Source organism: Andrographis paniculata, unplaced genomic scaffold, assembly GCF_009805555.1.
Source record: "Andrographis paniculata isolate CXL003 unplaced genomic scaffold, ASM980555v1 Contig32END, whole genome shotgun sequence".
Classification (NCBI taxonomy): domain Eukaryota; kingdom Viridiplantae; phylum Streptophyta; class Magnoliopsida; order Lamiales; family Acanthaceae; genus Andrographis; species Andrographis paniculata.
Window position 1 is genome coordinate 7,497,085 of NW_026137565.1, and position 26,167 is coordinate 7,523,251.

At 38.4% G+C, this 26,167-nt stretch overlaps 7 protein-coding genes across 12 annotated transcripts; 6 read left to right on the plus strand and 1 right to left on the minus strand.

Moving 5' to 3' along the window:
• The first annotated feature begins 247 nt into the window (after nt 1-247).
• LOC127247959 (U-box domain-containing protein 17-like) lies at nt 248-2,383 on the plus strand. Its single transcript, XM_051270065.1, has one exon. The coding sequence runs from the start codon at nt 248-250 to the stop codon at nt 2,381-2,383; it is 2,136 nt and encodes a 711-aa protein (XP_051126022.1).
• On the minus strand, nt 2,238-6,887 carry LOC127247960 (heat stress transcription factor A-4c-like). 3 transcript variants are annotated; one of them, XR_007837954.1, is made up of 6 exons: nt 6,672-6,887; nt 6,012-6,449; nt 4,945-5,927; nt 4,029-4,107; nt 2,920-3,033; nt 2,238-2,420 (listed from the first exon to the last, which is right to left on the minus strand). XR_007837954.1 is itself a non-coding variant. In XM_051270067.1 (4 exons), the coding sequence occupies exons 2-3, from the start codon at nt 6,228-6,230 to the stop codon at nt 4,950-4,952; spliced, it is 1,197 nt and encodes a 398-aa protein (XP_051126024.1). In that variant the 5' UTR covers nt 6,231-6,449; nt 6,672-6,887; the 3' UTR covers nt 4,014-4,107; nt 4,945-4,949. The 3 variants fall into 3 exon arrangements, 2 of the variants coding, with proteins under 2 accessions (XP_051126024.1, XP_051126023.1); XM_051270067.1 differs by lacking the exons at nt 2,238-2,420; nt 2,920-3,033 and having other exon boundaries at nt 4,014-4,107; XM_051270066.1 differs by lacking the exons at nt 2,238-2,420; nt 2,920-3,033; nt 4,029-4,107 and having other exon boundaries at nt 4,692-5,927; nt 6,672-6,886.
• LOC127247963 (transcription repressor OFP5-like) lies at nt 2,933-4,234 on the plus strand. Its single transcript, XM_051270072.1, has 2 exons — nt 2,933-3,057; nt 3,169-4,234. Exon 2 carries the CDS (start codon nt 3,288-3,290, stop codon nt 4,146-4,148), a length of 861 nt encoding a protein of 286 aa, XP_051126029.1. The 5' UTR covers nt 2,933-3,057; nt 3,169-3,287; the 3' UTR covers nt 4,149-4,234.
• Nucleotides 6,888-8,729: 1,842 nt separating the features above from the next.
• LOC127248036 (BES1/BZR1 homolog protein 4-like) lies at nt 8,730-12,378 on the plus strand. Its single transcript, XM_051270173.1, has 3 exons — nt 8,730-9,088; nt 11,165-11,937; nt 12,040-12,378. The coding sequence occupies exons 1-3, from the start codon at nt 8,873-8,875 to the stop codon at nt 12,041-12,043; spliced, it is 993 nt and encodes a 330-aa protein (XP_051126130.1). The 5' UTR covers nt 8,730-8,872; the 3' UTR covers nt 12,044-12,378.
• A 2,865-nt stretch (nt 12,379-15,243) lies between these two features.
• On the plus strand, nt 15,244-16,610 carry LOC127247838 (aquaporin NIP1-1-like). The gene is made up of 4 exons (XM_051269877.1): nt 15,244-15,384; nt 15,472-15,897; nt 15,978-16,039; nt 16,126-16,610. The coding sequence occupies exons 1-4, from the start codon at nt 15,247-15,249 to the stop codon at nt 16,343-16,345; spliced, it is 846 nt and encodes a 281-aa protein (XP_051125834.1). The 5' UTR covers nt 15,244-15,246; the 3' UTR covers nt 16,346-16,610.
• A 1,976-nt stretch (nt 16,611-18,586) lies between these two features.
• LOC127247623 (probable LRR receptor-like serine/threonine-protein kinase RFK1) lies at nt 18,587-23,967 on the plus strand. Of its 4 annotated transcripts, none has more exons than XM_051269559.1 (25): nt 18,587-18,602; nt 18,802-18,928; nt 19,145-19,319; nt 19,403-19,474; nt 19,586-19,654; nt 19,740-19,811; nt 19,890-19,961; nt 20,052-20,123; nt 20,205-20,276; nt 20,364-20,435; nt 20,521-20,592; nt 20,666-20,737; nt 20,907-20,972; nt 21,105-21,170; nt 21,271-21,333; nt 21,426-21,473; nt 21,562-21,605; nt 21,677-22,053; nt 22,128-22,323; nt 22,388-22,531; nt 22,600-22,718; nt 22,802-23,012; nt 23,093-23,330; nt 23,400-23,550; nt 23,631-23,967. In XM_051269559.1, exons 2-25 carry the CDS (start codon nt 18,829-18,831, stop codon nt 23,961-23,963), a joined length of 2,976 nt encoding a protein of 991 aa, XP_051125516.1. In that variant the 5' UTR covers nt 18,587-18,602; nt 18,802-18,828; the 3' UTR covers nt 23,964-23,967. The 4 variants fall into 4 exon arrangements, with proteins under 4 accessions (XP_051125516.1, XP_051125515.1, XP_051125517.1 ...); XM_051269558.1 differs by lacking the exon at nt 18,587-18,602 and adding an exon at nt 18,635-18,725; XM_051269560.1 differs by lacking the exon at nt 18,587-18,602 and having other exon boundaries at nt 18,813-18,928; nt 19,162-19,319.
• Nucleotides 23,968-24,212: 245 nt separating this feature from the next.
• LOC127247624 (oil body-associated protein 2A-like) lies at nt 24,213-25,204 on the plus strand. Its single transcript, XM_051269562.1, has 3 exons — nt 24,213-24,495; nt 24,581-24,663; nt 24,732-25,204. Exons 1-3 carry the CDS (start codon nt 24,213-24,215, stop codon nt 25,101-25,103), a joined length of 738 nt encoding a protein of 245 aa, XP_051125519.1. The 3' UTR covers nt 25,104-25,204.
• The last annotated feature ends 963 nt before the right edge of the window (nt 25,205-26,167 follow it).

Here is a 26,167-nt window from a genome sequence, read left to right on the forward strand (position 1 = left end):
AACAACAATTCCTTACACCCAAATTAGTCTTACCAAATCAAGCCGCCGCCGCCTAAATAATGAATTGACAGGAGAAGATATATAGCAAGTAGTAGATAACCACGCCCAGTCAGCATAGTCTGCTTATATTAATAGTAGGTAGTAGCAGTCGTCGTAGAAAGATATTACAGTCTCTGTCAAGTTTCATACATATATTAATCCTTCAATTTCATTTCGGACCTTCCTGCACATTTATACATACATACACATGGCGTCGACGTCAGCGTCGCAGGCGATATTTTCGTCGCCGTCGCCAGAGGCTTTCCTGGCGCCGGTCGATCTACCGAATGCAGCAGCCGTTGTGGAGACTCTCCGCACACTTTGTACAGAATTGTTGTCGCGGCGACGTACCAAAACGACATCGCCGTCGTCGTTTCACGTCAAGTGCTGTCGATCCTTAATCCGTACAATCCTCGTCATCTCCATCCTCCTCGATTCCTGCTGCTGCAATTTAAGCTTCTCTGAATTCTTCACCCCCACGGCGCTCTTATGCTTCAAGGAGTTGTACCTCCTGCTTTACCGCTCCAAAATCCTCATCGACTACGTCCAAGGCTCCACCTCCTTGTGGCTGCTCCTCCACCATCACACCATTTCAGCTCATTTCCACCACCTCAACAATGAATTCTCCACACTTTTAGACGTCTTCCCTTTGGCTGAAATTCAATTCAGCAAAGATGATGATGTGCAAGAACACATACAATTGTTGAGGAAGCAATCCAACATGCCCAAGAAACTATCGATCTCCGACGACGCATGCATCGATGTTCTTCGGTTGAGGCTTTACTACTTCTTGAACGAAATGGAGAACGGGAGGATCCCCGGAAGGAAGGAATTGGATACATTCTTCGCCGGAGAGCTCGGGATTGCGAGTGCAAAAAGCTTCAGGGCTGAGATAAACTTCTTTGAGGAGCAAATGGTTAACCATGGTGGGGATGTTGTGCCTACAGCCTCAATTGTGCATGGACTTTTAGCTTTGCTGAGGTACTGCAGGTTCTTGATGTTTAGCTTCGAAGACGAAGATGACGAACCGGAGAAATGGAGGCGGAGGTCGATGAAGAAAGGGTTGATCAGCAAAGAGATTGCAGAGACATTCAAGACGATCCCTAAGGATTTCTGCTGTCCGATATCGTTGGATTTGATGCAGGATCCGGTTCTGGTGTCGACCGGGCAAACATATGATCGATCGTCGATTGAGAGATGGATGGAGGAAGGGCAATGTAACTGTCCCAAAACAGGGCAGATGCTTCTACATACTGATCTCGTGCCAAACCAAGCGTTGAGAAGTTTGATTTCGCAATGGACTACGGCGAATGGGATTCCCTATGGTCTTATAGACAATGTCGATTGTGATTTTTGCGCCGGGAAGGGGGCAGCCGAAGCTAATAAAGCTACCGTAAATCTGCTAGTCGAAGAACTGGCGAATGGCACGACGAGGGCCAAGGCTGTGGCGGCAAGGGAGATTCGAATGTTGGCGAAAATGGGAATGGAAAACCGGGCTTGCATAGGCGAGGCTGGAGCAATTCCGCTGCTCGGACAGCTGCTTTTGTCTGAAGACATCGATGCACAGGAGAATTCTGTAACTGCAATGCTGAACTTGTCTATATACGACAAGAACAAGAGCAGGATAATCCAGGCCGAAGCATGTTTGGGTGCGATCGTCACTGTCTTGAGGCGCGGCCACACGACCGAGGCGAGGGAGAATGCCGCAGCGACATTGTTCAGTCTGTCGGCTGTCCACGACTACAAGCGACGTATCGCCTGGGAAGACGGCGCCGTAGAAGCCTTGGCCGGTTTGCTGAGCAACGGAACTTCGAGAGGGAAGAAAGACGCTGTCACAGCTCTGTACAACCTATCCACCCACAATGACAACTGCCGGAGAATGATAGACTCGAGAGCTGTGGCAGCGCTGATAGCCGCCCTCAGATGCGAAGGCGTATCTGAAGAAGCTACAGCTGCATTGGCGCTGATCGCGCGCCGGCACATCGGAGCGGCGGCAGTGGGGAAGGAGGCGGCGGCGGTGGCGGGGCTTGTTGGAGTGTTGCGGTCCGCGACTCCCAGAGGTAAAGAAAACGCGGCGGCAGTGCTGCTTGAGCTCTGCAGGAGCGGCTGCGCGGAGAGGGTGGTTAAGGCACCGGAGCTGGCCAGTTTGGTGCAGGTCTTGCTTTTTACGGGGACGAAGAGGGCGCGGAGGAAGGCGGCGTCGCTGGCACGGGTTTTCCGGCGGTGCGAGGGCGACGGCGACGGCGCCGCCGCTTCCTTGCACTTGGGAGGATTGGGAGTTGGGTATGCATTTGCTGGTGATGTTGCATTGTCATCTGTCTCCATTTCAGTGTCTGTGTTGTGAAGGTAGCTTAGTTTGCACATATATTTGGACATTCCATCTGAAATAGAAAAACATTGAATAGGTTATCTGGATAATGTAGTACAATAATGGTCACATCTACATTAATTTCATGGAGGAACTCAAAATTGTTATTTTGGTAATGTTACTGGAACTACATTAAAAACTAAGTCAAATAATGATTAGGTAGCTTTTACCGTGGAAAAGCTTCAGAAGGGATAAAGCAGAGTAGATTAAAGTGATAAAGAAACACATTTTTTCTTTTTGGTTTGAAAGTGTAATGAATTGAATTTAAGCTAATAACACATGCATATTTGTTATATTCTATCCCTTCAAAAATCCAAATCTAACTGTATGTACACACTTTAATGACTGGTGATGAGTAGGGTTAGGAAAAGTGGTGAAATCTATGGCGGGGCTTTCTTTTGAAATGTTGAGGTGTTCTTCATTCTACTGTATAAATGAATCCCCACCCCCACAAGATTGAAGCAATCATTTATATAATTCATGGGAAATGAAAATGAAGAAACCATCATCACCTTCTTCTTCTTATTCACCTCATGCCTCCTCCATTATCACTCGTGTTCTTCCAGGTTCCTGGTTTTCCAGGTTCAAGCAGAACAGTAGCAGCAGCAATCCTGAGACAAATCATCCTGAGAATAAGAAAAAACAAAGGGGTAAATTGGATTTTCCATCTTCCTATTCGATAGTGACTCCTGGTTGGAGAGAAGGGAGACTCTATAGGGTTGACGACAACGATGAATATTGGTGGATATCATTCCATGCAGATGGGATTGAAGACAGCAGCAGCAGCAGCAGCAGCAGTGCAGGAGGAAACGGGCATGGAATAAGCCCTCTTTGGTATGATCCTGAGGATGGCTCTCGAGCCGACATAGTCTCAGACATTATGAAGATGAAAGAAAAGCAGCACTACCAGTACAAGGGCAATAGTTCATCAACAAGGCAGATACCAAATCAAGAAGCACAGCTTTCTGCTTGGAGGAAAAGAAGTGAAAATGGGCGACGCCAAAGAAGAGCGAGCCACAGGCTTGTCAAGAAAAGGGATGCACATTTGGCAAGAGGGCTTGATTGTGGACAATGCCGATTTTCAAAGCATGAGGGGGAGGGGCAACATGTACTGGGAACAGAACCATTGAACAGGGAAATGAAATTAGAGCTATCTGATTCGACTGTTTCAGATGCAAAAATCCAGCAAAAGATCTCTTTCCCAAACTCAAGTTCAGCTGAGGAAGGGCAGAATAGAGAAGAGAGCAATTCAACTGCTGAAAGAGCATCACTCGTAGATGGGGAAATGTGTGAAAATAAGGTGTTCAAAGCAGCATGGATGAAAAGGAAAAAATCTAGACATATAAGAAGGCAATCTTTGGGCAGAAATTTAAGGCAAGCAGGGGAAAAAGTTTATTCTCCACAAAGAGAAGTCAGAATTAGAGTGCTGGATGACATGAAGAAAACAAAAATGAAGTCAAAGAGGGAGAGAAAGGCAGACGATCGAACCATCTTTGATAGCTTTGCAGTAATAAAGACTTCAACTAATCCATGCCAAGATTTCAGAGATTCAATGGTTGAAATGATTAATGAGAAAGGTATTAAACAGCCTGAGGAGCTTGAAGAACTTTTGGCATCGTACCTGACGTTGAACCAGGATGGACACCATGAGCTCATTATCAATGTTTTCCTGGAGGTATGCTTTGAACTGAAGACTGATCCTGCAAAAAAGAGTGGTCAATTTATTGATGAGTTTGTGTAGCTAAATGTTAGTGGTCAGATAAATGAGAGATTGACTAGTTTTGTCTTGCAAGTAGCTTATGAATACCTATGACCATCTGTTCCATTTTCATGGATATTGAAAATTAATGATATGAACTCAAGGCATTTAACTAAAAGCAAACTTATATAACATTTTAGATGCATCCCCGAAAAAACAGTCATACCAATGCTCTCCAATATGCCACAAAAAATTCATCCACTTTCCTTGTAATTCAATGCTTTAAATTGAGAAAACAAGAAAGACAAAACGCATTTACAATAACAAGTAACTAGATTCAGAAATTTACAAAATATTAGTATAACCTTTGATTCTTTGAAACTTGGATATGTATCATTAATAATCTGTCAAGACAACACTCAAGGAGAAAATCTAACTTTATTTATGTCTGCAAATGCAACATTCCATCTCTACTACACCAAGCAGCATCACAGAGTCGCATCTAGGTTGTCATATTTTCACAAGCATGTTCAATATATATATATATATAGAAATCTTAACAGGGTAGAGGAAAAAAAAAAAACATATCAAAGTTCAATGAAGTTAAGATGGAATAAGAAGAGCTACTACACACATAGAGAAGACAAGGTTCAGATAGCATTACTATTAACAATAAGTGAATACAAAGCAGGGACTTTCTCAAACCAACTTCAAACTGGAAGTGCACAATGTTGACTCTATATACCAAAATATTATGTACTGCCAGATTGAACAACTCATCCCCAAAATTTACAACCCAAGCAGAAGTATCCACTGAAAGAGAAAACATTAAACCTACTAGGATCAGGTTTTTTGTGCTGGAGTAAGATGTCCCAACTGTTCAGTAAGGTTATCTACACTCCTTGTTTGCCACCAACGTATTGAGTGGTCACCCGGTTTGTTGTCATTTTTCTTGTCTTGTGTATCTTTTTTCACTGAGAGAAATTCAGGGGGGTCCTTTGAGCCAGGATTTTCAGTAAGAAACTGTTCCCAAAATATGTCATTGACTCCTGCCTGTCTGTCCGTTGCTGCTTGTTCTTCAGAAGAAGATTGCCCCTCCGGAACACTGGCAGTTTGAGGTTCAGAATTCATGTCAATATCAATGGTCTTTCCTACAACATCGAGATTTAGTTGCGTGTAAGATATGCTCGGACTGAGTGCACAGCTTTCTGATTCACCCAATGTTGAATCCAGAGGCTGGGTCAAACTTTCTCCAGCATCAAGTATGATTCTTTCCCAGAATGATAAAGAAGACTCTAGCTGCTCCAATGATTCCTTGTTGAAATTCAGAAGTGAATTAGCATCTGAATTTTCAGCTGTCACATTTTGAGACGCCCTCTGATTATCCTCCGTGTCAGCTTCATCATGCAACGGACTATTTCTTGGAAATCTTCTTTTTCTATAATGAACTTCCACTTGTGCCATTAGATCCAATGAAAAAGCAAGTTGCTGTACTGTGTTTGCCAATGAGGATAACATATTTGAATGGCGATTTTCCACGATTCTCATTCGTTCAGTGACTGCCCTCATTTCCAATTGCTGCTCCTCTTTGTAACTCTGTAATTCCACATGAAGCAGTTCTTTATCAGACTTTAGTTTCTCAATATCCTCCTTGTATCCTTTCCTTTCCAATTCAGTTAGGGGAGGCAATGAGGCAAGATTTGGTGTGGAGTGGCTGTAAACAGGCTTTCGCCTATGGATATTCTTCAAAAGGTGGGGATGCCCTCTCAAGAAATCCTCATTTGCGAATTCCCAACGTTCGGGATCAACCTTTCTGAAACCCTGGTAGAAACATAATCAACAAGTTAAACAACATATCAACAACATAAATATATTCAAGCTATCGAAAGGAAATTAAGTTCTCACATATGTATTGAGCTGCCTAATAAAGCTGGAGAAATTGTTGTGCTTAAAGAATTTGGGGAGAATTTCTCTCGCAAATTCTGGGGGGTTCTGCACAATAAAGCTCTTATTGTTCTCACTCCAAGATACAACCGAGTCAATAGTATGATCCTCCACCATTTCATACGTCTTGGCAAGGAAGGGAGGCAATGAGTTCAAGTTGCTTGAAGCTTCATCCATCATAAATTGATGGCCAATCACCACTGACGAAATTTCCAACTCAGCAGCTTACACAAAGATCTATATAGGCAAACGTCTTCTTCTTTTCCTTACACTCCAAATTAAATTAAACCAGGGCTACAAACTTCACCTATTAGTCTATAATATCAACGGATACCTATCTCGTTCCTTTGACCCAATCAAATTCACACGCTATCGTCAGAAATTTCCTGCACTTTTACCCTGAAAAGCAAGATTACGGACATTTACGATTTATTGGATTGAAACAAAGGATGATATCCACAAACATTCAAGGTTGTTACAGCCAAAAAAACTGAAGTCTCTTCCGAACTTTCAAGAAAAATAGCATCGAAAAGCAACAATTAAATCGCGAGCACCAACTCACGTCACGTCTGTGCAGATTTATGCACGAAAACAAATGATCTCAAAACAGAAAACACTTACAGGAATTGCTCAATATAGACAGTGCACTGCTGTACCGAAAAAAACTCGAACGCATAACTGTCGCTTCCTTGCTCGTGATTGCTTCCTCGCTCGTGCCGCCTCGATCGAATTTCCTGAAATCAATGCTGAGAAGGTGTTGGGATGTACAAGGGTTTCACATTTATGAATAATGATCAGTTGGTGAGAAAATCCACTCCAATATTGTATGTGGATTTTGCCAACAGCACAACTCGTCTTTATTTATATATTCCGCCCCTCATCTCTTCCAAATTTCTAAAGTGCCCCCAATAAATTTCCCAGTTCCCTCTCGCTTGTAGCAAAAGGCTCGAACATTCGTTAAAAAGCTAGATAAATAAAATCTAAAATTTCCTTACGGAATCTCAAACATATTTCCAACATAACCAAACAGATAGCGATACCCTTGACTTTTTAAATAATTTAAATAATAATAATACATATCTCAACAAATCCAATGAATTATGTACATGATGACTTACCAAAATTTGTTCAACAATACCCAAACCCACCCCCATCCACCCCAAACAACTGTCCCTATCGAAGATGGAGTGAAATAACTAAATATCAAGACTTGGGGGACTATTATGTAAAATTCAAAAGTAGCAAGTAGTACCAACCACTAAATTAAATAACCTGCTTCATAATAAAATTTTATTAATATTTCTCCATTATTGAGAGAGTTGACTCTGCAATTGATTGGGCAATGGGAAAGCGTGTTTGGGTGGCGTGGAATTCACGACGTAGATGAGTGTTATCTTTTGCTGCTCTTCCACGCACCCGCCAAACGCACCGCTAATTCAATCCTTTATTAGATTACAGTTACACTAATATCGCCGGCTGTTATGTATTTATTACTTACTGCACCGTTACTCTTTTATACAGTGTCCGTGTGTGTGGGTGGGGTGACACGTGCACGTGCAGGTGCATGCGGACACAAGAGGGGACTAGACTATCCAATTAAGTTTAATTAATTAATTAATTAATCTGAAATCGTCATCCGCGGCGCACGTGCGATAGCGGGGCCCAGTCGCCGGCTGCCAGTCTTGTGAGGGAGCCTCACTCTTTACACGTCACGTGTTCGGAAAATATTTTTTCAATGAAAAAATATTCATTTAAATTTGATATCAAAATAATTTATGATATGATAGTTTGTGAGATAAAAAAAATATATTTTTAAAAATATAAAATTCAAATAGTATTTGAAACTATGAATTAAAACTTGTATTCCGCAACAACATTACTCCCATAAATATATATGATTAAAATAATCATATTAGTATTGTGTGATACAAAGATAATGATATTTGTGTAATATATTGTAAATTATAAGGGTATTTGTAATGTTAAATATATAATTGATATAGTACCGTTACTAGAAAAAATTGATACTTTTTTACCATACAGATTAAAATAGAAAAATAAATACATAGTTTTTTAATTTAATTTTTTGAATATAATACTATATTTATTTGTATTAAAAAATACAAAAATATTTATATTGGTGTAGTATAATATAAAAATAATAATATATATTTATGTAGTATATGGATTAAATAAACAGTACAATTACGAAAATCAATTGTACTATTTTTGTTTAGTATCTATATATTCATTTACTTTTTACACAAAATTTAAAAAAACTAAATTGCTTTTGTTAGTATTGTAGAATATAAATATAATAATATTTGTGTAATATATTGTAAATTGGAATTGTATTTATAATTTTTGATAAATAATAAAATTACTAAAAAAATATTTTATTATAGAATAAATAAAAATAAATAAATAAATAAATAAATTGTTAAGAAACAGATAATGACGAGTAATAGCCTTTAAAAAAGATTAAGGTTGCAATTATTTTAATTTTGATTATTTACTAGCGTCCCAACTTTAAAGAAACTAAACACGTGCGCAACCCGCATTTCCAGGAAATATTTTTGTATTAATTATGTTAGTAATAAATAAAGCTACAGTGGCAATCCCGTGAATTGGCCCCATTTCCAGGCCCGAATTATTGGTTCCCAGTGTATATATTTCTCTTCCTTTACTGGCTGGTGTTTCACACAACCGGTCAGTTCCTTTTTCTTTGATACGCAAGCCCACATTTTGCGGTGCGGTGGTGGTTCGCCGGCGTCTTGTGCCCTTGCTTAGGAATTCACAGCGGCGGAGTTCGGCTATTAGTCATGACATCGGGCACTAGGATGCCGACTTGGAAGGAGCGAGAGAACAATAAGCGGAGGGAGCGTCGCCGACGGGCGATAGCGGCCAAGATCTTCGCCGGATTGAGGATGTTCGGGAATTACAAGCTACCGAAACACTGTGACAACAACGAGGTCTTGAAAGCTGTCTGCAATGAAGCTGGTTGGGTGGTGGAAGAAGATGGCACCACTTATAGAAAGGTACGATTGGTCATTCAGTCGGTGTATATGTTTTCCAGTGCGGTTGGATGAAGACTTCCTTCCTAGTTTAGGTATTTTTTGCACTGGATTTACGTTTGCGACTGTAGGAAGATGCTCTAGACTGTAGATTTTTATTTTTTTTCTTTTAACTTAGGGTTACAATGCGCTGGATGCGTATAGGAGAAGTTAGCGCCGTGATTAGCCTGCAGGTGACCTGCAGGCCCGGTCGGGATCGCTATTTCGAGATGCGAGACCTAAAGTGCGCTGTACACATCCGGCGCATAGCACGAGTGATGGAATCAAATCGTACTATGCATCTATTTTTTAAATAAATTAATCTGCGTGAGTGATTAGTGTTTTTTTTTTTTTTTCTCTCTTTTGTCAATGCTCTGCTGCCAAGAACATGTGAGCGCCCCGTTTCTGGCACAATATTTTCGGCTGTGTTACTGCACGGCGTACGATAGATCACTTTTTAAAAAGTTTCCAATCCATTTTTCCTTCTTTCGTCAGTCAGGCTCCGGTTGTTTCGTTAGTAGCAGTCCATATTTTCGGATCATCTCTGAATTTTAACATGAGATGATCCGATCCGAGGCGCATGATCGCCTCAAATCTCCTTTATTCTGCTAATCCTTTGCGTTAGAGCCGAGTAGGTGGTTGGGTGGCCCGGGAATGTCGTCATTTACATGATTAACTTAGAGTAGAAAATCTTCCTAGTTGTCCTGGGGAGGTGTAAATTCAAAATACATGATATGGTTAATTGCTTGTGCTGTTTGTTATTACGGGAAGTTCGCGCCATTCTTACATTTCTCTTTTCTAGCATGTGTGCACATTATTGAGATTTAGATGATATAACAATAAGAATTGTCAGCCGACTATGTTGACTAGAACATGCGGAAAGCCGTTGTAGTGCTTTAGATTTCATCACTGTGGCTATTTATAGATAGAAGCTGTAGGGAACGTTGACAAGCAAAGAAGATTTGTAGTTGCATATAATTGGGATCCTGCAGTAAGTGGGGAGCAAGATAATCACGCAACAGACAATTTTTAGGCTGACCATAAAATGGACTATGCCCTTTGCGACACTTTTCAAAGATAGGTATAATTGTTGTCCCGATGGTGTTGCTGTCCATGATTAAAGTTCTTCAAGAGGGCCTAGCATGGACATGAGAACAAATGTAGCTTAGCCATATGCTCTACATTTTCCTTGCTTCTGAATGGATTGATTCATTTCAATTCTAAACTAAAGAATGGCATATTGATGCCCTGTCAGTCTGAAGGGTTCTTATTATCTTCATTTGAAAGAAAAATGAGTTTATCTATGTGATCCTCTGTCAAGCTGATTTGTCTCATCCCTCAAAATATTGGCTTCAATCATCCCCTCTGAATGTTTACTAGTTTATCCTATTTTAACTAGGCCTTTGCAGTTAAAAAGACAACCTTAAATTTCTTTCTACAGTTATTTTGTTTTTTTTAGCATTTTGATTCAAATGAACAAACATATCCAATGAAGCTCTATAATTGACCTTCTTTGCTGACACTGAAAATATATGTTTTGGACTGATAGAAGGAATAGAAGGCGTGTTCATCTTAGCTTCAACTGTATCATATGTATTCATCTATTTTGTCTTATGGTGAAGAACTCCTGCTCCTACGGGCCCATGTATAATTTGTGTGTTCATTTGGTGTTCTATTTCTTGCGTTAGATGTACATTCTCTATCCATGCAAGATTAGGATTTCTTATTCTAGGATTTCATTGTTGTTTTTCTTGAGCTCGCCTAGTATATTTACTATCCAATTCTCATTCTACATTTACTTTAGTTCAGTTTTCCTTCAGGGCTATATAATTCCCAACTAATATTTGCTGAAATCTCTCCCCCAACTGATTCAGTTCTTAGCTGTCATTCTCATAATGTACTCATTGGCATGCTGATGTTTTTGAAGTCTGATCTGATGAATTTATCTATATATACATTTCATTACAACACCTTAGAAATAACTGAACTGCAACATACCCTTTTTTTGGTGTGTGTATTCTTGATGCTCTGTTCTTCATTAACATTATATTTCTTTTACAGGGATGCAAGCCTGTGGAAGGCATGGATGCCATGGGTTCAGGTGCAGTAACCACTTGCTCATCGTATCAACCAAGCCCAGGAGCCTCTTTCAACCCCAGCCCTGCCTCATCTTCCTTTCCGAGCCCTATGTCATCCCATTATATGGCCAATGCCAATAACAACGCTACTGCCGATCCCAACTCCCTCATCCCCTGGCTAAAAAATCTGTCTTCTTCCGCTGTACCCCCTTCATCTAAGCTTCCTCACCATATTTACATTCCAGGAGGTTCTATAAGTGCTCCTGTAACCCCTCCATTGAGCTCACCAACCGCCCGGACTCCAAGAATGCAGGGGCAGGGGCAGGGCAACATGGATGAGTCCACAACAGGAGGTGCTGCCTGGTGTGGGCAGAACTACCCATTCTTACCCAATTCCACTCCCCAAAGCCCTGGCCTGCAAACCCCACCTGATTCGGGGTGGCTCTCAGGTGCTCTAACTCCTTTAGACGAGCCTTCTTCCCCAACATTCAGTCTCGTGTCATCAAATCCGTTTGGTTTCAAAGAAGCATTTTCCAATGGTGGTTCTCACATGTGGACCCCCGGGCAGAGTGGAACTTGCTCGCCGGCAGTGTTCGACCAGACAGCTGATGTTCCGATGTCGGATGCAATTTCAGCTGAGTTTGCATTTGGCAGTAACACCAGCAAGGGGATTGTGAAACCATGGGAAGGAGAAAGAATACATGATGACTGTGTCCCTGATGACCTTGAGCTCACTCTTGGGAATTCAACCACAAGGTATCAATTTTCAAATCAAACAATCTGATCAGTTCAGTTCAGTTCAGTTCTTGTTTTCTTTGTTGAACTTAATCTAATCAATAAATGGATGCAAATTTTCAGGTGAAGAGGTCTGAGGCAAAAGGGCAAATGATGTTTGCATCTCGCCTCCTGAATACCAATCTTTATTATTATTATTGCACATAGTTGAGCTGAGCTATTGGCCATTTCTTGTGATCCCGGCAATGGATACACAGAGTATCAGGTTATTATTATTTTTTTTCTCTTTTTTCTTTAAAAAAAAAATGATTTGTTTGTTTGATCATTCAACAAAGTGAACAAGTATTAGAGAGGTCATGTAGTTGGGCAGGCTGGAACTGCATTTTTTCAGCAGCATCTTGCAGACTGTGTTGTGTAATTGAGATATATATATATATATATATATAATGTGTGTGAAAAGAAGATTCTGTCTTTTTATTTAGATGCACCATACATACGTTGTTTGTATGAATGATTTGTTTTTTATTCATTTGAACACTTACAAAAACATAGACCAAAAACCCCTTAACAAGAACTTCCACAAACGAAAGCACGTACTAATATTGTTCCCTAAGAGATGATCTGGTGGTGTAAGGATTGAATTTGTGACTTTAAGGTCATGGTTCAAACTCCGACACCTCAGGTCACCTGCTACACATGGTTTGCCTCGGATAGCGGCAAATATTTTTAAAACTGAATATGAGAAAGTTACATAAATGTGTAACACTATAATTTGAGGTGAGCTGCCAATTTGCTTGACATTTCCATTTCCATTTAACAATCAATCCTATTTGATCTGTCCCTTAAAGTATGGTATGGTGATATGAAAGTAAATTTGTGAGCCTAATTATAGGTTCCAATTTCTTATGCCCTTCAAAATAAATAAAATAATCCGATTTCATCCGATTCAAGTACTAACCAAAAAAGAAAAAAATTGTGTTCTTTTAATTCGATAATTTATTTGAACACAGTAACTAAAAAAAATAATTATATTTTAATATTGAAATAAGATAGATAAAAAATTAAGTAGAGTATTATAAAAAATATATTAAATAATTAATTAAAAGATAGTTGAATTAGTATGACATTACATATAAATAATGGTAATACTTTTTAATTAATAGTTACAGAATATATTAATTATTATTTTTTTTATGGCAAAATAGTAAAAAAAAAACTGTGGTTTTTCGAAATTGTTGAAAATCTCAGTGGTTCTAAAACTCCAAAAAAAAACCTATTTTTGATTTTCAAAATGTTGCAAAAAATCCCCCATCCGTTAGAATTTGACGGCGCAATCGTATATCAAGCGCCTGAAATGTGATTTTTGTCCGTGTTATATTTCTGTGTAAAATTACTAAAATACCATACTGACTTCTTCTTCCTTATTCTTCTTCTCCCTCCTTCTTCTTCTTCTTTATTCTTCTTCTTTCAAAATTTAATCTCAATTCATTTTTTTTATTTAAAATCCGTTAAACACAACCAAATTTGAAACTGATCCCAAATTTATCACAATTAATCGACTGGACATGAATCTTCTTCTATTTTACTAAACCCAGAAATATTTTATCTTGTGTTTTACAAACCCAGAAATACTTCTTCTTTTGTTTTAGCAAACCAAAAAATTTAAGAAATCAATTTGAGATTTGAAATCAAGAAAGAAAGAATTGCTGGTGGCAACGGCGGAAGAATTGGGGAGAAAAAATAAAGAAGGGAAAAAGAGATAGAGAAAGAAGAGGTTATGATATAAGTAAGGGTATAATTGTCAAATTTGATAAAATTTAACGTCTGTTAGTCAAATTTAAAGAGGGAGAGAGTGTGCAACATTTTGAAAAGCACAAGTAAATTTTTTGGAATTTTAGAACCACGGCAAGTTTTCAGCAAATTCGTAAAATTACAAAGGATTTTTTTGCTATTTTGTTCCTTTTTTTTTTTTTTTTTTTTTTTAAATTGAAATTAAGAAAAGACGTACCCCACAAATCATGCCACTCACTCAAATCTCCCAAGAATTGTGAATGTTACAGCAACAATAATAATAATACTAATAATAATAATAAAATAATGTAATAATGTAACAATAATTTCCAAAGTTGAGAAAAAATAACTCCACTTACTAAATGGAGGTTTGAATTTTAACTGCATGCGTATGGGAATGCAAATCAAAAGGGGAATAGAAGCATCCTATCCTTGCTACCTTTTATCTTCCATTAAATTATACTTATTGACATGAGATCACCCATTATTACATTTTATTTACATATAAATGTTTATGATTAACCATTATGAACTATTTTGTTTACACACGAAAATTTAAGTAAGTATAAATCAATTAGTTATTTAATAATTAAAAAAAATTAAAAAAATGTGTTTAAAAAGTATATAAGATGGATATCATTTTGTACAAAATAAAATTTTATATAATAAAAATAAATTTATTTATTTATCATTATTATAATAAAATAGGAAGTTTTAAAGGTAAATAAAAATATTTGTTAATAAAATAGAGATACAAACAAAAGGATTTTGAGTAAATACTAGTAAAAATAATAATTAAATTAATTTATATTTATTAATTCCCTTTAAAAGGATAAAATTACTAAAAAAAAATTGAAAAAAAAAACAAGAATTATTATCATTATTATTACTATTACACCACTAATTTGGCATATTATGAGATCTGGCAAATCTTTGATTACATAAACTAATTATTACTATTTCGATTAAATTATGTAATTTTTAAAAAGAAAAAAAAGAAAAGCCGATCGATTGAACTGATGGAATCTGAGATAGTGATAGAACGACCATTGCAAGAATCTCCCTATCCCACATACAAAACAATATTTTGTCTTTTGCTGTCTTAAACATCAAGAATTTACATCATTATCACTAAGAATTATAGTACTACTTATTTATCAATGTTGGACTTGCCATATTTCAATATCCCTTTCCCTAGATTATATCTCTCCAAGAAATGACAATAAAAATAATAAAATAATAATATTAATATAGGAATAATATAATAATTTGCAAAATTGGTTAGCAGTTAGTGGGTTGTTGAATGGTGGTGCCTCTATTCACAGTTTTGAGTAAAAGACAGTGTACGCTTTCAGCGATATCTCCTAGAAGGATCAACTTATTATTTATCTACTCTAATAAATAAAGTTATAGTAAAAAACATAATAAAAAAATTTGATTGTGGTAAGAAAAAAGTGGAGAGACCAATAACCCTTATAAAACCCTTCCTTGCCGATGCCATAACTTCATTGTAGCTGCTGCCTGCTGAACCTGAAAATAATGGGTGACGTGTCATCAGGATCAAATAATGGCAGCCATGTCCATGCCGTAGCAGTGACCATCAAGGAAGACGACGACGATCGTGAAATGGCTTCTGCTGCTTCCGAAACATTTCTTACAGTTCCATTTATCCAAAAGGTGGATTTAATTTCTGAATTAATTAATTAAATAACGAGATGATCAGTTGCTGTAAATTAACGGAAAATTGTAAATAATTAATTGCAGATAATAGCGGAGACGGTGGGGACGTACTTCCTGATATTCGCCGGATGTGCGTCGGCGGTGGTGGACGCCGACAGGGGGAAGGTGGTGACGCTGCCGGGAATGGCGATGGTCTGGGGGCTGACGGTCATGGTGGTGGTTTACTCCATCGGACACATCTCCGGCGCCCACATCAACCCCGCCGTCACCATCGCCTTCGCCACCTGCAAGCGCTTCCCCTGGAAGCACGCGCCGCCGTACGTGGCGGCGCAGCTCCTCGGCTCCATCCTCGCCAGCGGAACCCTACGCCTGCTCTTCAGCGGGCCCCACGACCACTTTGCCGGATCTCTCCCCACCGACAGCACCATCCTCCAATCCCTCGTCCTCGAATTCATCATCACCTTCTTCCTCATGTTCGTCATCTCCGGCGTCGCCACCGACAACAGAGCTGTACGTAAAATCAATCCCCAATTTCTAAAATCGATCCAATCAAATTGAATTCAACGCCTAGGTTTTTTTTTTTGGTGCAGATTGGGGAGCTTGCTGGATTGGCAATCGGAGCCACAATTATGCTCAACATATTGTTTGCAGGGTAAGTAATTAGAAAACCCTAATTTCACCATGGATGCACACATTGGTGCTCCAGATTGAAGCCACTGACGAATGATTCATTTGCAGACCAGTTTCGGGGGCGTCGATGAATCCGGCGAGGACTTTAGGGCCAGCAATTGTGTGGAGCAGATACACAGATGTATGGATCTACCTGGTCGGTCCGACAGCCGGCGCCGTCGCCGGAGCTTGGGTGTACAATCTCATCAGATTTACAGACAAGCCTCTGCGAGAGATCACGAAAAGTGCTTCTTTTCTCAAGAGTTCTACCAAGAACACCTCCAACTGACAACTGAGGAGGATCTACTGTATCTATATATATGTGTTAGTACGGCTTTCTTTAATGCTGGTAAAATGTTTTGGGCCTTGGGATTTTTGGGCCCAATGGCTACAAATTTCGGCCCAATTATGAAATTAATAAATAAGTACTTCATTGCCCTACAAATGGATCTTTAAAAACTAGAAGCATGTGATGATATTCACGTTTCTAATTTTAACATAGAGACATTTTGCTTTTTGGGCGTTATATATGGAAATTTTGTATCAATACTATATTACAGTTACACTAGACACTAGATTTTATTATTTTTATTTTTTGGCAACAGCTATTCTTTTGATATTCTTGGGCAAACCTTTATCGGAATCATACGAGGCGGATCATATGTGACGAACAAAATTTGAAGGCTTCGGATATTTGTAGGAAAGAATTTGAACTATAATTAACTGTCACAAGTTCATCCACATGATTTCATGTGTTAAACTAAACATTTTTTTGTGTAACAAGCAAAATCGAGAGGGTCTGTTTCTTTAGTTTAAATTTGTGTTTAAATAATATTTAATTAAATATTTTACGAGAATAAAAAAAATGTTTCTTTCAAAATAATATAATTTAAATAGTAGAATTTGAAAAGATTATATTAAGAAACACTCTTAAAGAGTTTTTGAACCGTGACTTAGACTTATTCCACACCATTGAATCACATTTCGGAGGGCTTATATTTGCTAGTTTGACCATTTCGAACATTGCCATCCTCAAAATAAATAAATGTGCTTGTTGAATTGATCTTAATAAGTGTCAGTTGAAAATGCTACAAAATAATGTGAAATTAAAGGAAGGCATAGGAAGATGAAGACAGCTGGACTCATTCCACACTATTGTGTCATTATTCATTTTAATTGATCAAAGACAATATATTTATAAACACATTTTTTTAGAAAAATTAAAAAGGAAAAAATCATTTTTGTTCCAAAGATTCATCAATTTTGGTTCAATATAAAAATTTTATCAATTTTGGTTTCAATATAACTAAAACTCATTATTTTTTGTTACAATATAACCAAAACTCATCATGGTCCCAATATAAAAATTTTATCAATTTTAGTCTCAATATAACCAAAACTCATTATTTTTCGTCCCAATATAATTAAATTTTATCTTTTTTGGTCCCACCGTCAACAAACCGACGGAAAATGCTGACGTGAACTTGCAAGATTGTGCAATTTTTTCAAATATAAATATAAGATTTGATTTATTTTCACGTTAGCATTTTCCATCGATTTGTTGACGGTGGGACCAAAAAATATAGGTTTGATTATATTGAGAAAAAAAAAATGAGTTTTTGTTATATTTGGACTAAAATTGATAAAAATTTTATATTGAGACCAAGAATAATGAGTTGCGGTTATATTTGGACAAAAAATGATGAGTTTTGGTTATATTGCGACCAAAATTGATAAAATTTTTATATTTAGATCAAAATTGATAAGATTTTTATATTTGAATCAAAATTGATGAATTTTGATTATATTGAGACTAAAAATAATTTTTTTACAATTAAAAAACAAAAAAAAAAATGTCGAGATAACAACAAATGAAAAATCAACAATTCTGCATTTTTTATAGTAATTAATATTTAATACTGAGTGGTTCGCCTATTGTCAAGTAATATCTATATCTACATTAATATCAGACTTAGCAACCTGGTTGCTTGAAAAGCAAGATTTTCTTTTATTTGAAACTTAATTAACCTAATCGGCAGAAAGCAAAGTTTTCTTATGAAAAATCTAAAGCTGAACCAAAGAATAACAATAGGTTACATCGCTTTAGGTAACTAAGAAAAATTCAATTAAATTAATTTTTTTCCAAAAAAAAGAGTCGATATTACCAAACTACCCTTGGTTGACTTTTCTCCATCTTCTAACCATGTGAAAGCCCTTGCGACGACCATGGAAGGATACAATCATAAATGCTAATGGACAAAAAGGTCAACCTTTGGTATGAAAATCTGCTTCGTCTCCAAGAACCATGGCAGCAGGAGCAGCAAGCAATTCAGCAAACCCGAATTGGTTATACACTACAGTCTACAGTTGAGCAAAAGTTATGCAATAGAAAATTCTCGTGAAATTTTTTTATAATAATAATAAAGTCAATAAAATGCAGCTGTAATATCAGCAGCTCAAAAACCAGTGGTGATGACGACGACATTACTGCTCGTGTACGGAAATCGAATCCACGTAGCCAATAAAGGCTAAAAAATCATTGCTGGGTAAGCACTAATTAATTACTCAAGATCTTTGGGATTTTTTTATTTTTATTCCCTATTGGCTATTTCCCCACTTGCTTTTTTCTAAAACTCACCCCTGCGAGCTGTATATTTACGTTTCAAATGGTCAGTAATTAAATTTCTGCAGATACTCTCGAATTCGGACAGTGAAAAAGTTCAATTTCAGTTTAATGTTGTTTAGGAAGTTGAATTAATTTCTCCGGCGGGGATGGTTCTGAGGAATCCGTTGGTTGTTCGATGGATTCTGGGGTTTTGGTGTGTCGGATTTCTGCGACTCTGCGAGTCGCAGTTTGTGCCTCAGGAGGAAGGTAAAAGTGGCTGAATTTTTTACTTCTCATTTTCGTTTGTATATCTTGTCTGAACTTTGTTTGGGAGAGTTGTGATTAAAATTGGGGTTTGATGAAGGAACAAGAACAGTAGCTTCATTACCAAGAAACATATGCAATAAAAAAGTCGAACGTTGTTTGTTTCATGAAATTGCTGTCTCAATTCCCTGATATGGTTCTGTTTGTTCATTTATTTAGTGGATGCACTCGAACAGATTGCAAAGAAAATGGGTGCAACTTACTGGGAGTTTGATGCTCAAGAATGTGAAATTGTGACTGTTGGTCTTTCACCGATTACTCCGAGTGCATCTGAGGGTTATGTCGAATGTAATTGCAACTATAACAACAACACTGTCTGCCATGTCACAAAAATGTAGTAAAACTTTTGATTTCAATCTGTGAATATTCTTACAACCTTAAAAGTTTGGATCACTAAAAGTCTTTCCACTCTTGCAGTGTTCTTAAAAGTCTCAATCTGCCGGGAGTTCTTCCTCCGGATATTGTAAAGCTTCCATACCTCGTAGATATGTAAGTCTCAAGACAGCAAACTCTATCGATTTTTATTCTTTTTGCCCTTGATTATGAAAGAGTACCATTCAGCAGCTATGCTATGCTTAATTTATTTGAGTTTTGTTTCAGTGATTTTGCCTACAACCTTCTTACCGGCACATTTCCGGAAGAATGGGCTTCAATGCAACTGAATTTTACGTAGGGTGGTTGGTCATGCACTTTCGATTTCAATCTTGTACATTTTTAGTTTCTCTGATCTCTTAACTGCAAGAATCCTATGCAGCTCTGTTCTTGTGAACCGTTTGTCGGGGCCAATACCAACACACTTGGCAAACATTACAAGCCTTACATATATGTACGCCATCGATCCAATTCTATTGTTCTTTCATATTCTTACAGGTACAAGAATTTGATGTTTTTATTCTATAATCAGGAATCTCGAGGGAAATCAATTTTCAGGCACTATTCCTCCCGAGCTAGGGACGCTACCTAATTTGAAGACTCTGTAAGAATTCATATTCCCAATTGTTGTATACTTGGCCGACTGATGAGTTAAACTTATTTATTTATTTTTTTGGCTTGAATGCTATCACAGGATTTTGTCCTCCAATCAGCTAATAGGGGAACTGCCGGAAACATTTTCGAATTTAACAAACTTAATTGACTTGTAAACACAGTTGCTAACTTATCGGATTGTATATTTTTCGAATGCTTCCTTTTTCTTGAGTGAATCTTTTTCAAACTACAGTAGGGTAAGTGACAACAATTTAAGTGGACGAATTCCCGACTTCATTCAGAACTGGAGACAGCTCAACAAACTGTAAGAACTTCACATAACCGAAACCTTTGAGGCTTCATTACCATTGTTCTCTTAGTATTCTTATACTAATAGCCGTTTTATTTGAAGAGAAATGTTTGCAAGCGGACTAGAGGGGCCTATTCCAGCTAATATATCCTTATTGGATTTGTTAGTTCATCTGTGAGTGCAAACAATTCTGAAGTTTCGCCATAACTTATATCTCTGCCAGCTGCATTTTAACAGACTTTCCGATCTTCTTTGTCAGGAGAATTAGTGATCTAAAAGGGCCGGCCCAAAGGTTTCCGTTGCTGAGGAGTGCTACGGGACTGCAAACATTGTATGCTTTAATATTGCTTATGTGATTCTTTATCTGTGTCTATTCTACAGAGGTAATTCATTTTTGGATATAGGATTTTGAGAAACTGCAACATTTCTGGAGGAATCCCTACGTACGTTTGGAGAATGAGGTTTCTTGAAATGTTGTGAGTACCTTACTCAACTTTGTGAATACTTTAGGAACTTTGTAAGTCGATTATTACTTAGATGGTTGTTTGGTGTCTTAATTTTTAGTGATTTCTTGGAGAGATGGTATATCTAAACATTAGGAAATTTCTACTTTTCGAATTTATCTGTGTTTCATCATGTCAACAGGGATGTCAGTTTCAACAGGTTAGATGGCGAAATCCCGAATCACATTGCAAGGAAACTAAAACAAGTGTAAGTACAAATCTCTATGTCTTTTCGCCTAGTTCATTTTCTTTCGCTCCACATAATTTATGTCTTTTCGCCTAGTTCATTTTCTTTCGCTCCACATAATTTATTACACATCGTTCGATATTCACTTCTTAGATTCTTGACCGGAAACATGATGAGTGGGAAATTACCTACAACACTCTTGAAGGATGGGAGCAATATGTATGGTTTCCTTTCGCTTTGATCGTACCTTAAAAATGTTATTTTATTTTTTGGCTTGTAAGAAGATATTCATTTATACGTTGTTATGGATTATGAGCAGCGACCTTTCCTACAACAATTTCACTCTGCAAGGCCCCGACGACCTTGCTTGTGAATCCAACATGTAAGAAAGTTAAGCTACTAAATTTCCCTACAATGGTGGATTTTTAGCCTCTGATTTTCACAATGCTGACAACCATTTCTTATATGCATAAGGAATCGGCATGTGAACCTATACAAAGGCACATCAACGGTAAACAAATTGTAAGCAGCACTTTTTCTTTCCCTTTCTTTAAATCGGCATAAGAAAATAGACAAGTTTGCAACATCTCTTATGCTTAATATCGATCAGGCATCGAATCCTTCCGTGTGCTAAGGATGTAGTGTGCCCAGAATGTAAGAATTCTAACATTTCCTTTTTTATAGACTTAACCACTAGTGTTTTCTGAAAGTCATTATTTCGACAGATAAATGCTCTTTGCGTGTTAATTGTGGTGGCGACGATCTCACTACTAAAGAAAGCAATAGGAGAGTTATATATGAAGGAGATGTTGGAGGCGACGTGGCGAGATATTTAAGCCATAATTCTTGGGGATTTATGAGCACCGGTGACTTCCTAGATGAGCCTATTTACCAATATTCACGTTTAATCAAAGTTACACCGACTGCAAATGTTTCCACATTGTACAGCACGGCTCGGCTCAGCCCTCTTTCGCTAACGTATTTTCATTACTGCTTGGAGAACGGGAGTTACAACGTGAGTCTCCACTTCGCCGAAATACTTTTCACGAATGACGACAAGTATTTCAGCCTTGGAAGGCGGACATTCGATATATACGTCCAGGTCTATTTCAGATGCTTATGTATTTGTGAGTTAAAACTGTGATTTTTTCTTTTCTGATAGTGTTTCTGCCTCAGGATAAACTAGTTTGGGAAAAATTCGACATTGAAGAAGAAGCTGGTGCAGCTCAAACACCTGTGGTTAGACATTTTAACTCAACGGTGACAGATGGTACGTTGGAGATCCGATTTTACTGGACTAGTAAAGGCACCACGCGCATTCCCAATCGAGGAGATTACGGATCTCTTATATCAGCTATTTCAGTGAATCCAAGTGAGCCTCCTACCGAATCTTCGTGCGACCTTTTTCCATATTTATTCGTCTATCTTTCGTGCAGATTTTAAAGTTTGTTCGGATGGCAGCAATAAGAATGTGATTCGATACGTAGTACCTGCAGTTTTGGTGGTGTTCATTATGTTCTTGGCATTCATTATTCTTTGGTGGAAAGGATGTTTAAGACGCAGGAAACATATCGATAAAGGTAGGCATTTTCTGCAGGCTAAAAATGATCAATTTGTAAGGGCTGATTTTTCTGTTTGTCGTCGACAGAACTCGAAGGGCTAGAATTTCAAACAGTTGCGTTTTCTCTGAAACAAATCCGAGCAGCTACTAGCAACTTCGACGCCGCAAATAAAATTGGAGAAGGCGGTTTTGGTATCGTATACAAGGTACTCTTTTTTTGCTGCAAATTTCTAAGTTCATGTTCGTCGTTATGCTTCCATTTTCTTGATCGATGCTTGAACTGTCTAAGGGCAAACTACCCGACGGCACAGTAATTGCTGTGAAGCAGCTCTCGTCGCAATCAAGACAGGGGAATCGCGAGTTCTTGAATGAGATCGGCATGATTTCTTGCCTGCAGCACCCGAATCTAGTGAAGCTGTACGGATGCTGCATCGAAGGGAATCAGCTGTTGGTGGTTTACGAGTATATGGAAAACAATAGCCTTGCTCGAGCCTTGTTCGGTAAATTATTTTAGCGCGCGCACCTCAGCTTGCATAATGTTTTCGATTATTAGCTTAGCTTGTTCGTCGTTTGTTGTCAGATTCGAATGAAAGCCAGTTGATGCTAGAATGGTCGACTAGGTTCCAAATATGCATCGGCATTGCAAAAGGATTAGCTTTCCTCCACAACGAGTCGAGGCTGAAAATTGTTCATCGCGACATCAAGGCGACGAATGTGCTGCTGGATAAAGATCTTACCCCAAAAATATCGGATTTCGGATTGGCTAGACTTCATGAAGACGAGAAAACGCATATCAGCACCAAAATTGCTGGAACAATGTGAGTTCAGACAATATCGTACTTACGTCGCTTTGCATTTATAACGTGTTCTTTTCGCATAAAATGTAGAGGATATATGGCGCCGGAATACGCATTGTGGGGTTATCTTACGGACAAAGCCGACGTCTACAGTTATGGCGTCGTGATCCTTGAAATCGTGAGCGGGAAGAGTAACAACAATTACATGCCGAGCCGGAACTTTGTCTGCCTTCTCGATTGGGTAAGCTTACTTTGTTGTGTTCTGCTTTCGCTGATTCTAAGGATTCGACGAGTGTCTGAGCTCCGGAATTAATGTCGCAGGCGAGTCATTTGCAAGAAAGCAAGGACATTGATGAGCTCATCGACAATAGGATGGGCGATGGAGTCGATCGGAAAGAAGCAGAAAGAACGGTGAGAGTGGCGCTGCTCTGCACGAATGTAACGCCGTCCATCCGGCCGACAATGTCGGAGGTGGTCGGAATGCTGGAGGGGACAATGGCGATCCCTGAGAAGGTACCTGAGGGAAGCGCGAGCACGAAGGATGTGAGGTTCAAAGCGATGAGGGACTTCCATGGAGAGAGGCAGAAGCAGAATTCCACCACCATTCCTACCTATGCAGGCTTTGAGATCAGTAAGGATACGATGTCGTTTTGATTAGCATGAGAAATTATGTTCACAGTATAAAAATAGCGAGTGTAGTGTATGAGGTTTTTAAGGATCCGACAGAGCTCAATGTCGGTCCATGGCTACGTGGAGGCCGTACAACGACCTGAGTTTCCGTGCTGATCTCAACCGCCGCTCGGAATTATATGTATATATATATACATGAAAGAAGAAATCGATCCAGATTGAGTGATTGATATATATCTATATATAATTTGTAATTAATTAATTAAATAATTAATGGCTTCGAGCGACGGAACGCCGGGGGCGATGCCGGCGGGAGACGGATCGGTGCCGCCGGGGAAGGAGATGTCGGTGGGATCGCAGATGGTGGAGAAGAGTGCGCAGATGATGCAGTCGCTGAAGCCGATGAAGAAGATAAGCCAGCACGTGTGCAGCTTCGCCATCTACAGCCACGACATAACTCGCCAGATCCAAACTCACCACTACCTCGCCCGACTCAACCAGGACGTCCTCCAGTGCCCCGTCTACGACTCCGGCGACCCCGCCGCCCGCCTCATCGGTAGGTACTTTCATTATTATTATTTTATTAATTAATTACTAATTTCATTCATCATCTTCCTTCGTTAATTCAATTCCATTGGTAGGCGTGGAGTATATAATCTCAGATCGAGTGTTCGAAACGCTTCCGACGGAGGAGCAGAAGCTTTGGCACTCCCATGGATACGAGGTAGGGGATCAGTTGTTTGTTTGTTTCTGCAGATACGATCTGACGATGATGATGATCGTGCGGTGCAGATTAAATCAGGGATGTGGATGAACCCTAGGGTACCGGAGATGATCGAGAAGGGGGAGGTCCAGGAGCTAGCCCGGTCGTACGGTAAGTTCTGGTGCACGTGGCAGGTGGACAGAGGCGACCGGCTGCCGATGGGGGCGCCGGCGCTGATGGTGTCGCCGCAGGACGTCGACGCCGGGAAAGTGAAGCCGGAGCTGATCAAGCAGCGGGATCAGAAATACAACGTCTCGTCGGAAGACCTGAGGAAGGCTCGGGAAGGATTCGGCGTGTCGGAAGCCCGAAAGTCGTACGCAGACTATTGGGTCAAGACAGGGAAAGGATTCGCCATTGACGTCAAGACCACCGAGATCAAGACCACCGCCCCCTTTCCCTGACATCATCACCCGTCAATATGACGTCACACATTAATAAATAATCAATTTCTGTGTTCAGTTCAACCCACGTTATACTATTCCATGTTAACACATTCACTGATCGATAATTAGCTATAAAAATTGACACAATAAAATGAGAACGACATAATTAAATCGTAAAAATTCCATCTTTCTATTAAGCATTGTATAAAGAAATAAATATTAAGACAGAGTGAATATTAGCATTGCCTAATTAATGTGTTGGGAGTGATCATTTTTGGTGTAATAATTCTAATTAATTGGTTGGTGGAAGTATTATGGCTTTGTTGAATACATCAATCAACATTTTGTTTTATGCAATCAATGAACACCTTGCTTTATACACTGTTTCTCTAATTAAACTAACTCATCGTCATCATAGTTTATGAGAAAAAAAAAAAAAAAATGGTTTAATTTAATGTGCCATTTCTCATACGAATTTTGTGGGTAATAATTTTGTTTTATTATTATTTTTTGAAGTTCAATTGAAAATTATGTATAAAAAAATTCATATGTTAACTTTTCAGCTCCACTATATGGTTTTCTTTATCCCCATTACACTGCCTGGATATCAAAACCATTTAATTTTTTTTTTTTATTAAGAATATATAATTTAGATCAAGGTGGAGTACCTCAATTGAAATACCTTAATTATCCAATTTGACGATTTCTATTTCTTTTCATATCATCGAAAATGATCAATCAACACATATATACTTACATGAAAATAACTCTAAGCACCAAACACTACTAATAACCCATTTCCTAACACCAATTTGAATAATGAACATAAGTGTAAGTTAACAAAAGTATGCATGTCGTCACACGTATACATACACATGCACACGCACATTCGTCACAAAATCTAGACGTATATTTCATAATAATAATAATAGTAAAGCAAGATCCCCAATAAAACTCACCCCATTAAATGGAGGATGGGAGAAAATACACACACACACACACATATATATATATATGTATGTATAAATTGTGTGTATTAAATTAAAAAGGAGCATTTGTTCTATGTGCCCATTTGATGCGAA

Excerpts from the sequence above, each read along its gene's own strand:
- LOC127247959 (XM_051270065.1), top strand. The coding sequence starts at position 248 with ATGGCGTCGACGTCAGCGTCGCAGGCGATATTTTCGTCGCCGTCGCCA.
- LOC127247963 (XM_051270072.1), top strand. The coding sequence starts at position 3,288 with ATGAAGATGAAAGAAAAGCAGCACTACCAGTACAAGGGCAATAGTTCA.
- LOC127247960 (XM_051270067.1), bottom strand. The coding sequence starts at position 6,230 with ATGATGGATGAAGCTTCAAGCAACTTGAACTCATTGCCTCCCTTCCTT. Across the intron at positions 5,928-6,011 it reads TTAGGCAGCTCAATACATAT|GGTTTCAGAAAGGTTGATCC; the intron begins GTGAGAACTTAA and ends TGTTTCTACCAG.
- LOC127248036 (XM_051270173.1), top strand. The coding sequence starts at position 8,873 with ATGACATCGGGCACTAGGATGCCGACTTGGAAGGAGCGAGAGAACAAT. Across the intron at positions 9,089-11,164 it reads ATGGCACCACTTATAGAAAG|GGATGCAAGCCTGTGGAAGG; the intron begins GTACGATTGGTC and ends TTTCTTTTACAG.
- LOC127247838 (XM_051269877.1), top strand. The coding sequence starts at position 15,247 with ATGGGTGACGTGTCATCAGGATCAAATAATGGCAGCCATGTCCATGCC. Across the intron at positions 15,898-15,977 it reads TCGCCACCGACAACAGAGCT|ATTGGGGAGCTTGCTGGATT; the intron begins GTACGTAAAATC and ends TTTTTGGTGCAG. Across the intron at positions 16,040-16,125 it reads CTCAACATATTGTTTGCAGG|ACCAGTTTCGGGGGCGTCGA; the intron begins GTAAGTAATTAG and ends ATTCATTTGCAG.
- LOC127247623 (XM_051269558.1), top strand. Across the intron at positions 20,124-20,204 it reads TTAACAAACTTAATTGACTT|TAGGGTAAGTGACAACAATT; the intron begins GTAAACACAGTT and ends TTCAAACTACAG. Across the intron at positions 21,606-21,676 it reads GGATGTAGTGTGCCCAGAAT|ATAAATGCTCTTTGCGTGTT; the intron begins GTAAGAATTCTA and ends TTATTTCGACAG.
- LOC127247624 (XM_051269562.1), top strand. The coding sequence starts at position 24,213 with ATGGCTTCGAGCGACGGAACGCCGGGGGCGATGCCGGCGGGAGACGGA. Across the intron at positions 24,496-24,580 it reads CCCCGCCGCCCGCCTCATCG|GCGTGGAGTATATAATCTCA; the intron begins GTAGGTACTTTC and ends TTCCATTGGTAG. Across the intron at positions 24,664-24,731 it reads GGCACTCCCATGGATACGAG|ATTAAATCAGGGATGTGGAT; the intron begins GTAGGGGATCAG and ends CGTGCGGTGCAG.